At 35.0% G+C, this 13,923-nt stretch overlaps 1 protein-coding gene across 4 annotated transcripts in view; it reads left to right on the top strand.

The window, feature by feature from the left end:
• The window catches only part of LOC100374240 (tetratricopeptide repeat protein 39B-like), a 38,572-nt gene extending 31,560 nt beyond the window's left edge, over positions 1 to 7,012 (top strand). For 3 of the 4 annotated variants that reach the window (XM_085503267.1, XM_085503266.1, XM_085503268.1), the window contains 3 exons: positions 2,658 to 2,774; positions 3,633 to 3,804; positions 6,154 to 7,012. In XM_085503267.1, coding sequence (XP_085359393.1) covers positions 2,658 to 2,774; positions 3,633 to 3,804; positions 6,154 to 6,213 — 349 coding nt within the window. In that variant the 3' untranslated portion in view covers positions 6,214 to 7,012. Of the gene's footprint in view, positions 1 to 2,657; positions 2,775 to 3,632; positions 4,144 to 6,153 lie in introns of those variants that run through there. The other variant, XM_002738100.4, reaches the window with a different exon arrangement.
• The last annotated feature ends 6,911 nt before the right edge of the window (positions 7,013 to 13,923 follow it).

Here is a 13,923-nt window from a genome sequence, read left to right as displayed (position 1 = left end):
TGGTTTTCTGTGCATCCAAATACGATTCATTGTTTTGGCTTGCCATTTTATTGTTTAAAATGTATATATATCAAATTACTTATTGTGTAATGGAGGCTTTCTTTACTGGAACTACTGTAAATTTTACACATGAGTTACTTAATATGTTATCACTCCAAATACAAATTATATTTTCTGTGAATGTACATTGGTTTTAAATATTGTGTTTTGATTCCTATGAGTGAAGTGAGTACAATAAGCTCAGTTTGTGCACATATACACACATGGTCTTAGCATGACATGTGACTTTTATATTGTGTTTTGATTGCCATGAGTGAAGTGAGTACAATAAGCTCAGTTTGTGCACATATACACACATGGTCTTAGCATGACATGTGACTTTTATATTGTGTTTTGATTCCTATGAGTGAAGTGAGTACAATAAGCTCAGTTTGTGCACATATACACACATGGTCTTAGCATGACATGTGACTTTTATATTGTGTTTTGATTCCTATGAGTGAAGTGAGTACAATAAGCTCAGTTTGTGCACATATACACACATGCTCTTAGCATGACATGTGACTTTTATATTGTGTTTTGATTCCTATGAGTGAAGTGAGTACAATAAGCTCAGTTTGTGCACATATACACACATGGTCTTAGCATGACATGTGACTTTTATATTGTGTTTTGATTCCTATGAGTGAAGTGAGTACAATAAGCTCAGTTTGTACACATATACACACATGGTCTTAGCATGACATGTGACTTTTATATTGTGTTTTGATTCCTATGAGTGAAGTGAGTACAATAAGCTCAGTTTGTGCACATATACACACATGGTCTTAGCATGACATGTGACTTTTATATTGTGTTTTGATTCCTATGAGTGAAGTGAGTACAATAAGCTCAGTTTGTACACATATACACACATGGTCTTAGCATGACATGTGACTTTTATATTGTGTTTTGATTCCTATGAGTGAAGTGAGTACAATAAGCTCAGTTTGTGCACATATACACACATGATCTTAGCATGACATGTGACTTTTATATTGTGTTTTGATTCCTATGAGTGAAGTGAGTACAATAAGCTCAGTTTGTACACATATACACACATGGTCTTAGCATGACATGTGACTTTTATATTGTGTTTTGATTCCCATGTGTGAAGTGAGTACAATAAGTTCAGTTTGTGCACATATACACACATGGTCTTAGCATGACATGTGACTTTTATATTGTGTTTTGATTCCTATGAGTGAAGTGAGTACAATAAGCTCAGTTTGTGCACATATACACACATGGTCTTAGCATGACATGTGACTTTTATATTGTGTTTTGATTCCTATGAGTGAAGTGAGTACAATAAGTTCAGTTTGTGCACATATACACACATGGTCTTAGCATGACATGTGACTTTTATATTGTGTTTTGATTCCCATGTGTGAAGTGAGTACAATAAGTTCAGTTTGTGCACATATACACACATGGTCTTAGCATGACATGTGACTTTTATATTGTGTTTTGATTCCTATGAGTGAAGTGAGTACAATAAGCTCAGTTTGTACACATATACACACATGGTCTTAGCATGACATGTGACTTTTATATTGTGTTTTGATTCCTATGAGTGAAGTGAGTACAATAAGTTCAGTTTGTGCACATATACACACATGGTCTTAGCATGACATGTGACTTTTATATTGTGTTTTGATTCCTATGAGTGAAGTGAGTACAATAAGTTCAGTTTGTGCACATATACACACATGGTCTTAGCATGACATGTGACTTTTATATTGTGTTTTGATTCCCATGTGTGAAGTGAGTACAATAAGCTCAGTTTGTGCACATATACACACATGGTCTTAGCATGACATGTGACTTTTATATTGTGTTTTGATTCCTATGAGTGAAGTGAGTACAATAAGTTCAGTTTGTGCACATATACACACATGGTCTTAGCATGACATGTGACTTTTATATTGTGTTTTGATTCCCATGTGTGAAGTGAGTACAATAAGTTCAGTTTGTGCACATATACACACATGGTCTTAGCATGACATGTGACTTTTATATTGTGTTTTGATTCCCATGTGTGAAGTGAGTACAATAAGCTCAGTTTGTGCACATATACACACATGGTCTTAGCATGACATGTGACTTTTATATTGTGTTTTGATTCCTATGAGTGAAGTGAGTACAATAAGTTCAGTTTGTGCACATATACACACATGGTCTTAGCATGACATGTGACTTTTATATTGTGTTTTGATTCCCATGTGTGAAGTGAGTACAATAAGTTCAGTTTGTGCACATATACACACATGGTCTTAGCATGACATGTGACTTTTATATTGTGTTTTGATTCCCATGTGTGAAGTGAGTACAATAAGCTCAGTTTGTGCACATATACACACATGGTCTTAGCATGACATGTGACTTTTATATTGTGTTTTGATTCCTATGAGTGAAGTGAGTACAATAAGTTCAGTTTGTGCACATATACACACATGGTCTTAGCATGACATGTGACTTTTATATTGTGTTTCAAAGCGCAACCCTTACTGGAATGTTCCATGCATGTTGATTTACATGCTACAAGTTTCATGGAATAACTATTTATTGATAAATATATACACAAATAATACACTATACGTATATTGTTTTTACAGTGAGAAACAGATCCAGAGTGAGTTATATTTAGTACCCTTTGCTATGACTGAGTTGGGAGTTATGTTAATGGACCATGACAAATTAGATGAAGCTAAGGAGCTCTTGTTACAAGCAAAGTATGTATTCTGATTATTAAACATTTTTTAACTTACATTAGTAACTTAATAAAATAAGTTATTTCAAAATGTTATGTTACAGTTATTCTTAAAATTAAACTGTTTTTCCGAGTTGACTTTTATCCTTCAAAATGTCCTTTGTTTCATTTCAAGTATCCATTTAATGGGAGCTGTATATTCTGCGTAATAGATTGTGTCTCATTTCAGTTTTTAATGGGATCAAATGTTGACTAGTGTTTGCTGGATCCAATGTTTATTAAAGTTAGCTGGATTTAATGTTCATCAGTGTTAGCTTGATCTAATGTTTATCAGTTTCACCTGGATCCAATGTTGATCAGTGTTAACTCTATCCACTATTGGCTGGATTCAATGTTGATCAAAGTTAGCTGAATATGATATAATGTTGATCAGTTTTAACTGGATCTAATGTTGATCAATGTTAACTGATTTCAGTACTAATCAGTGTTAGCTCTATCCATGCGCTATTGACTGGATCTAATGTTGATTAATGTTAGCTCAATTCACTATTGACTGGATTCAATGTTGATCAAAAAAAATGTAAATGTAAAATATAGAGAAAATAGTATATTCGATGGATTTTATTTTCACTGATTTTTACGCACTGTTAACTAGACCATTGCACATGGGTTCAATGTTGACCAGTGTTAGCTGAAACCAGTGAAGGCCAGTTTTGAATGGACTTAATTTTAATCAGTGGTAACTGGATCCAATGCTACTCAGTGTTAATAAAATCCAATGTTATTTAGCACACATTAACTGGCACCTATATTTATCAGTGTTACCTGGAATCTAGTGTTGAAAGTGTTGATTAATAGTAACTCATGAAATTGCTTACAGGAATTACAAGAAGACTCGTCAGCTGCAAGCTCGTCTACATTTCCGTATCCATGCTGCTATGAACACAATTCGATATAAACTGAAAAACAAAGGAGACAAGCAGGGTGCTGCTGAGCTTGAAATATCACTTGGTAGCGAGGACTTGTCAGATCAAGGATTTGCTATTTCCGAGGAAAGTATTCCCTCTGATTAAACCTGTTTTACCTTACACAAATGGAACATTCCATTTTTATATTTATTTATTTATTTACACAATTGTGATAGTCCTTTTTGTTAATTTGGATTTTTTTTAATTTTGCTCAAAGTGTGTCAATATTGTCATTATTTATTCTTATTTCCAATTTTATGAAAATATTATTTTTAATATTTAATCACTGATTTTAAAAAAACTTCTGTCCAACTTTTTTATTTTAAATATATATAAAACTAAGTTCCACCTTCATTTTTCTGTTCATATCAGTGTATATGTCATATTGTGCTGCTTATGTTGGAAATAATTTTATTATTGCAAGACTGCTTGTCATTGTTGTCATTTCTGTACACCATATCATACAGCACAACATGACAAAGCCACGGCATACCCTTTGTAGTAAAAAAAAAAAAAAAGCTGTGTGTTTAGAGAGGAACCATTTTATCTGCAGGGGTTGGAAGGGTAGTTTTTTTAGAAATACAACAATAGTGAACTCCACAAACCTATTGTACTATCAGATGTAAAGCATACCTGCACCAAACCTCCCTTCCCCTCCAGCACGTATTTTGGTCTACCTACCTGTAGTGTGTTTACTGTGTGCATACCGCTTGTAACGCTTGTAGATAGAATAGATAGTGCGTGGATATTTAAACTTAGTGTGTACAGAATGTGATGACTGCAATAGATGATCAAACTACTGTAAGATACTTTATTTTAGATGGAATTAATTTTCGCTGAAAAGACTTTGAATGTTTTGTACGGAATATATTTTCACTGATTTCTGACAAGTTGAAGGTAAAATATAGGAAAAAAGGTATAACAATTGAATTTTATTTTTACTGAATGACTCTTTCAGAGAAAATAGCGAAAATTAATTCCAAACAAAAATAAAGTATTGTACAGTATATGACTCAATGATATTATACAGCCAATGGATAAAATAACATGACCGTTTCTTGTATGTGCTGTCTTTGAGAATGACATACACGACAACAGTTGCCACATTGTTTTTTCAGTCTGGAATAACTATTGTTGACACCTGGCACTTTAATTCATACAAAGTGTATCTAATTAGACTACACTGTCACTGACTCCAGAAGCAACAAACCATTTTGTTCTGTCTTTGGTTATATTTGTCCATGTCATCCAGCGTAACCTTCATACTTAGTTCAACATTACGCGTAGTGTGGAGATTCCTAATCTGTATATAATCAATGCCTGTATTGCTGTCATCTGTACATAGTTCTTAGACTAGTGATTGTCACATGCTTTTTATCACAGCCTGCAATCTGTTCTTTTCTGCCCATTGCATGACACACAGTCAGCTGGCGCACACGTGATAATAAAATAAATACGATATTTACTATATGGGGTGCCGCCATCTTGAATTACGCATAAAACTAAATAAGAGACAATTTGTGAAACGCGTTTTTCAGATTCCTAGAAATCAGGACAAAATTCGGTCTAATTCGTTGTTTTTGTGTGGAAAAATTCCTTGCATACGAACACCTAATTACGCGAAGAACCTAGAACACTTAGCCGGTGTACTTGAAACCGAAATTGTCATCTAAGCGTTAGGCCGTCGCTGATTGGCTGCTGAGCTGGAATGTCAATTTTTAGTTTTAAATACCCCAGGAAAGTGTTCTAGGGTCTTCGTGTAATTAAGTGTTCGTATGCAAGGGATTTTTCCTCACAAAAACGACGAATTAGGCCGAATTTTGTTATCGGTTGGCTTAATATAACCCCAACGGACCGTATTTTTGTGAAAGATTGGTATTTTTGTCCTGATTTGTAGGAATCTGAAAAACGTGTTTCACAACTTGTCTCTTATTTAGTTTTATGCGTAATTCAAGATGGCGGCCCCCATATAGTAAATATCGTATTTATTTTATTATCACGTGTGCGCCAGCTGACTGTGGCATGACACTACCGGGAGAGAAAGGCAGATTTATAGATCAGCTTTCAGTGTGGACTGGCTATAGCTATGCATTGTTTACTCTAATTGTTTTAGTTTCATATTAATAACTACACTTTATTAATTAAAAAAAAAATGGGTTGCATTATTAAATGAGTTGTTGCTTGTAATTAAAGAAGTGCCTTGATCGTGTAACATGCTGCCAGACCCTGACCTGTTTTTATTATTTTTTAATGGTTATATGTTATATTGAAAAATATAATTTCAATTGTGAAATAAAAAAAGTTTTCCAGTGCTTTATTATGAAAATAAATCTCCAACTTTATTAACTTGTCAGGGTCTGTTTACAAGTTACATGTAGTGTGTAGATGTGTTGTATATTTATATCAAATAGTGTTATTTCTATTGACTTGCAGTCAAAACAAGGATGCAGCCAAGTATCTACCAATGATGTTGAATACTCAACTAGTTTATAAACTACAATATGTACTCGACCAATCAAACAGACTCTTATATAATATACTGTATAAACTACAATTTTTTCTTGACCAATCAAACAGACTGTTATATAATATACTGTATATTCTACAATTTGTTCTTGACCAATCAAACAGATTGTTATATAATAGACTGTATAAACTACAATTTGCTCTTGACCAATCAAACAGACTCTTATATAATATAGTGTTAAACTACAATTTGTTCTTGACCAATCAAACAGACGCTTATATACCTGTGATATACAACTGTATAAGCTTTGTTGTTATTGGGAGAGATGTTATCATTTGAAACTATCTCTCCATCAGTTTGCAAGGATAGTAAAAAGTCATCTCAGCATGTTCAGTGTTACACCTCGTGACGTCAACATCTGTAGCAGTAGATAAGACTTTGTTCAGTTCGTAAATCTGTAACAGGCTTCTTCTGTTCAGTCAGCGGTAATTTAAGAATCATGCGACTATCTGTTCACGCGAGAAATCATGGGATCTGTGTCACAAATACTGTGTAACACTACGTATTAAACATATGAACCCAACCAATCATACTGTTACATAATATACCGTATACACTACAATATGTAGTTGACCAATCATACTAACTCTTACATATTATACTGTATCAAGACTAGAGAAAAACTATTGTTTGGTACAATGATTTTAATTTGTACAATACCATATGAAATAATCGATGTAACTTGTGGAGTTTTTGAGAAACATTCTCTTCTCATTATCAGCAACCCTGGGTTTACAAATAAATGATGATTTTAAAAATATTAAATGTTTTTTTTCTGGGAATGAGTGTGAATGTTGAGATACTATATAACAGTAGAACAGTTGTGTGCATGTCACTGACCAATCTGATTAAAATCCGATGTAGGTATGAGGCTCCAGATTTTTTTTTCTTTTATTATTCTTTTTTTCATGACCACCTCTTTATATAATATTTACCCATTTGTATTTTAGTTTGAATATGTTGAATAATAAACAAAATATTGTAGTCTTGTACCTACATCGGATTTTAATCAGATTGGTCAGTGACCTGCAGAAGCTTTAAATGTCTAATATGCATAGAGCCACCAATGCATCCAGCAATACATGGGACGTTCATCTTCTTTCTTCAGTCTTCACCTTGACTTGGTTTTTGGGATTCAACCACAAATTGCAGTTTTCAATAAAAATTGACAATGGACAATACAAACTCTGACCAATAGATCATTTTCCGTTTACTGCATAACGCGTGAAATCGAACGTAAAAACAGGACAAACAAAGGTCATAGCGTCGTAGTGGCGTCAAATATTGCATGGGATTCGACAAACGCGAAGTATTTTGGAGGACATTTCCATGCTTAATAATGTGCTGTCCACATTTGATGATAGGCAATTTCGATTAAGTAAGGGTATTCGAAAGCAATATTCCTCTGTCGAAGATCGGCCGGTCGATGTGAATTACGAAATAAAGAAATTCTAGTTCAAAATCAAATCGTTCGACTTTTGTGGCAGACGTTCGATGCGCGTCTTTCATACATCTCGCAAGATCTCGCAATTGTACGAAAAATCACCTATTACATGCATATTTATACAAAATATTGTAAATGTATTAATTATTCACTGGGTTTAATTTAGCTATCTTCGCTGATGAGTAAAATCCACTAAAATTAAATCTATGTGAACATGTAAAATAACAATAGAATTTTATATTGTTTTCTGGCCAAATTTTGTGAACTTAAAACCCAGTGAAATTGCTTAAAGCGTCACAATACTGAAATGTAATGCCAGTGAAACTAAATTTGTTTTACAGTACAACTTACTTTATTTAAAACAAAAATTATATGCAAGTCCAATATTCTGTGTTTTACAGAGATTCAAAAAGTTAAATATTTATAAATAGAGTTGATTTGGTATTGTCATCTCAAAACACAAGATTGTTTTTATTTTCTGCATGGCCTAACAATGTTTCTCACTTTCAGTCTACAAAGGCTGCCAAATGCTAACCCATCTCCAATTTCCAACCAATCACCAGTCTGCATATGATACCATTCCATCACAGCATTCTCCAGAAGAATCCAGCTTGTCACCAGTCTCCAGAAACCAGAAACCCCTAATAAGTCCTCTGTTTGAAACACTCTGGTTGTAGGTGATTCAAGAAACTTTTTGATTAAAATATGTGAATGTTGTTTAATTAATTTGCATATTAGTTAGAAAATTAGCTTTTCTACTGATATCTCAAAACTAATCATCGCATGATTAAGAAGGTTCTGGTCAAATTAAAGATTATATTTCTTCTTAATATAAATTCTTATACTGTTAAAACATTAAACAAATTATATGTAATTTGTTGGGTTTCCATAGTGATAGTAGTTTTTCATTATTTCTAATTTGAAGTTATCTGTCATACTACAATGCACATATACTGGGCATTTAAATTGGGCTCGAACTTGATTAAAATAAGGTCAACTAATCGGCTGGAACTAAAAGTACTGTATTCTATCATGGCGCCCTATTATCTATTACTAATCAATATCAAAGCGCCCTCAAGAGTTTTAAGATGTTTATGTAGGGTCGGATGTGTAACTAGTGTGTCCCCCCCCCCACTTGTTCCATGGTGATATATAAAATGTACAGGTTTGTTCTATTGTTGTCCAAAAAAGACTGGTAAACCAATCGTGTGAGTCATGGTGAAATTGAGGATCTTACATGTGCGTTGGAGAAAACACGTGAAAAGAATGTTTATTTTCGGGTAAGTCTTTGAGCGTTTAGGGTTAGTAAAACAACCATTGTAAAAAAGGGTTATATAATGACTCAGAAGTGAGATTCGTGTAACTGGAAATGCTTTAAAGGTTTCGTCGTCTCAACTGTCCTGTTCTTCGTACATTCAAATGTGTACTGTAGATTTCAAAAATAAGTATAAAACATGCCGACACCTTTGGCTTATTATAACGCATAACTGTCGAGCCAATCTGAAAACTGATTGTTTATCAACATGTTTGTTTCGACACCATAGCAACAAAGTAATACGAAAATGACACAAGCATAATATTATATTATATTTGGTATTAATAATCAAAACTTGAAAATTATAGGACTTGAAACTGGTCAAATGATCACGTGTACAGACGAAAAAACATTTCCATCCCAAACTGCGTTACTTTGTTGTGATTCCCAGGGAAGTTTATTGCTATTTTATTTTTTGTTTACTCATCCGAGTTGAACGTTTTCGTGAATGATTTATCGCACGGCGTAATGCTTAGTGACGTAATTTTAAAGGATCGCTGTATTACCGAGTCTCGCTCAGGACTGGTCTATTCTGTCGCGCCCTCTATATTTTTCACCACGTTTTTGTGGTAATAAATATGCTAATGTAGCATGACGTGTAAGATGCCAACCAATGAGAAAAGCAAAGGTTCTTGTGCGTGTTCTTGCGTTCCTGTGTTCTGCCTATATACGTTTAAACATTTACTTCCATGCTATCGATAAAGAGCTATTGCTCGAAACGTCTAGCTATTTTTAATAGTTACTTAGGAATACGATTACCAAATATTATCTCCTATATATCATAATAAGAACGGCAGCTTTTTGTCCGATCTGTTCCACGCAACTCGGAACGCACGCGTGGCCTGACGCGTAGAATCTTTTGCGCATGTCCACGCGTACTTTCCTCTTTCGGAAGTATTCCATTCCCGGGTTCCATAACGTCACTGCATATCATGATTAAGTAATAACAATGGGTATGCCGCAGAATCGACCAGTCGTGGTAATTTCGCGTCGAACCACGATTTAAAAAAGAAAATCATAAAATTGTCACGCCTGGGCCAGTCTGCGTCTTACCATACGAGAACGTTTAGTGACGTAAGAGAACGCAGAATTTCAGAATATATACGGGCGTTCCAACGTTCTACAATGCGAACAGGGCTACCTGACCGTGCAAGCTGACAGGAATATATTCGTTTCATTAATAATACAACATGGCTACAATGACCAGTAAGCCACTTGACATAAACCATTCCGAAATTTGGCAGAAATTGTCTAAAAGTATCGTCATCAACATTTGCTCTAACTGTACCCACTATACAGCCGTGCCTGCGCTCAATCGCGATGGGGAGACGTTCCTTCCGCTACAAGTATTTACGGATGGAACCACCCTGACCAACGATGCCTTGGTGAGATTACAAAGAAAACAAAAAAAACTTCGAGCTGATTATATTCCCAGTAAAAAACACTGGTTCAAGAAGTGGTAGGTATAGATTCTGAGCTATTGACTCGATTATTCAATGCACCCTGTGACATTCTGATACACGTATAGGTGTTGAGTTCCACTCCAATCTACCCCTATATCTATAAGTCCGCTATCATGTACACCCTCACAAATGTCAATCCTGTTTTTTATGATAAATCCCAACAAGATGTTATCCAGTTTTTCTCCGTCCATGGCCATAATCGCGCTTTTTTGTTGTTGTCCGAATGTACCTGGCCAGATGCATGCACCCACATACTAAAAAGCAAACAATTGTCATCATACACATTGATTTAAATTAGTTGTAGCTTACCATTAGTTCTAGTCACCATCTTGTTACCATTGTGGGGTTAGATATATGCTCGGGGTCACTGGATTTCCAGTTCAGTAGGCGTATGTGGCGTCCAGTTGGAGGGCCGATCACGTGACTGTCCCTGTTTTCAGTGCACGTAGCAAATCCACGGGATGACTGAAACTTTGCCTCATCAGCAGGAAAGCCCTCTAGCAGTTGTGCTGTTGTGCTGTTGCTTCTATGCTATCGATAAAGAGTCATTGCTCGAAACGTCTAGCTATTTTTAATAGTTATTTAGGACTACGATTACCAAATATTATCTTCAATATATCGTGCTGTTGTATGGTTCACCATTGTGTTGGAGTAAGCTATTTGGCTTTACAGGTTGCCGGCATTGCTATTATGGATCATGATTGTATCCTTAATTTAAGATAAAACTGCGCATTTATACAACTGGTATAATAATTTATTTCACAAAAAATGAAATTGTTTTTACAGCCATGTAAAAAGAGATAGGTAGAACTAATCCGCATTCTACTCTCTATAAATATAAAAGAAATGCTTGTCATTTTTCCCTGCTTTTTTCATTTTTACCATCATAACATTTATGATTACGTCATATGTTTTATCCCTCACATAGGCAGTCTGAAGACCTGTTAAGTTCGTGTAAAGATGTCGTATTCGAGGAGTCCACTGATTGGATAGATTCGCCAGTATCGTGTACCTTGCAGCAGAAGAAAACGCACACCAAGTATTTCCCGGAAACCGACGAAAATAAAACATACATAACCGACTTCCTTTTTCAAGTCAAAGATGTATATGTTAGAAAAGTGAACCCACAAGAACTTGAGGACGTTGTATTGTCGTGTAGTTCTCCGGTAGTTCAAATGAGAGCAAGAAAGTTCAATTTCATTTATGAAACGTACATCGCTAAAGAAATTCTTTGCTCAGCTAAGGTGATAGAAAGCGGGAACGAAACGAACAGATCTGACACCATTACAAATTCTCCGATTGCTTTTCGGTATGCTGAAGTTCAATTAGATAATATGAATCGGGTGAAATCAGTTAACATGGGCACTAAAAATGCAAATAGTGAGTGTGAACAACAATACATAGTCATTCCAACCCAATATTTGTTACAAAACACGTGACGTAATAAAATATGAAAGAAAAATACCACATGTTCACTTATCAAATCGCTACCACAGTGATCTACTATGATATCCGCTATCATGGCGCACACATACGAATATATATATATTTGAGTATTATTTTATTATTTGGTAGATATGCCGTTGACCAAATTCTAATTTGCTTATTTTTTGTGTGAACTAAACTTTGTTGTTTGGAACGTTGGAGGGCTTAAATCAAAATGGGGAGATAAAAACTTTACTTCTTATATCAAGGCGTATGATATAATCGGGCTGGCATCATCTTCGCAAGCCAAGGACCATTTATTCGGCCGAAGGCTGGTTATGAATGGCCGGCTTTAGCGAAACTGTGCGATTCGGACGATGCCGTGACATGGGAACTACATGACCGTACGTCAGTTAGAGCGTATGTAAGTTAATGCGGATGCTTGCGGTTAGGTTGTTGTTGTCGTTGGTAGTGGTGGGATGGTGGTGGTAGGGGCATTGTCTAAATCGCAATATTTCTCTTGAATTCTTGACTGATTGCGCGTATCTCTGATTTGCTGAATTGTTAGTAAAAATCCTCTGTTTATATACAATATATATAAAAAAAAAAATAACTATGAATAATAAAGCGTGCTTGTAAAAAAAAAATTACGACAAATTAATCGTGAAATCATTGGAAGGAAGTCAGTGTACTGCTATGATGATGTGTCTGAACAGGTGAAATGCTTGTCAGTTACGAATCCAAACTCCAGTCGACGTACCGGTGTTCTTCCTGACTAGGGATCCGGCCAAGGCTCCGAATATCAAGTTTGTGAGCAAAATTCTAATTTGCTTAACTTTTTGTGTAGACTAAACTTTGTTGTTTGGAACGTTAGAGGGCTTAAATCAAAATGGGGAGATAAGAACTTTACTTCTTATATCAAGGCGTATGATATAGTCGGGCTGGTAGAAACGTGGGCTACAAAAAGGCAAACGTTTTCCCTTGAGGGGTACCAAAGTTATTCGAAAATTCGTGCGCCTAGTAATACTCGGGGCAGACCGTCAGGGGGTTTACTTATTTTAATTAAACATATCCTTTGCAAGTATATCACATATTTGGAATCTGATAATGACAATATATAGCTAAAGTTATTCTTTCCAGTTACCACCCCATTAATACTTGCTTTACTTTATATTACACCAAAAGGATCCTCTAGATATTCTGCCGATGATATCTTTGATACTATTGAGGGCAACATTTCTGCATTCCATAGTAAATATGACCAATGCAAAATTGTATTATATGAGGATTGTAACGCCCGAACAGGTTTACTCGAAGACAACATTGTTTGTGACAGTGTTGATTACTCACCAATAGATGACAACATTTATGGCACAGTTCAAAGATTACGTAATAATTGTGACACAGAAGTCAATGAATATGGTGAAAAACTGGTAGATTTGTGCAAGACTGTATCACTGAACATTGTAAATGGTAGGACACCGGGTGACTGTGACTGTCTGTGGCGAATTTACTTTTATGTCCGCAATAGGGAAAAGTGTGTCGAAAGACATTTTTGATAGTATTTTAAATTTTAAAATCGGTAACAGACTAGAATCTGACCACTTCCCTTTACAATTTACGCTAGAAACGAATTTTATGATTGGTAGTGATTCAGAAAATAGTACACATCAGTCCCAGTCGTCTCAACCGTTTACAAAGTTCTTCTTTGATCACAGTGTGTTTACTAGTTTATTTAATGAAAATATGCTGTAAGATGCAGTTTACGATTTTTTGGATAGTTTATTGAAAGGTGTTGATAGTGATATTTTGGTACAAAAAACTAATGAACTGTTTTATGAAGTTGCGAAGCCTAAATTTCCATTTCATGATAATGCATTTAAGGAAAATGACTGGTTTGATAAAGAGTGCCTTTTATTAAGAAAAAATGTAAATTGTCTTTTGAACACGTATAGAAAATTTAAGATTTTAAGAAATTTGGAAAATTATAAAAAAAGAAAAACTCGATATCGCAATCTTTTACGTGACA

This window comes from Saccoglossus kowalevskii, chromosome 9 (assembly GCF_978046115.1).
Source record: "Saccoglossus kowalevskii chromosome 9, keSacKowa6.1, whole genome shotgun sequence".
In the NCBI taxonomy this organism is placed as follows: Eukaryota; Metazoa; Hemichordata; class Enteropneusta; family Harrimaniidae; genus Saccoglossus; species Saccoglossus kowalevskii.
This window is presented reverse-complemented; position numbering and strand designations above follow the sequence as displayed.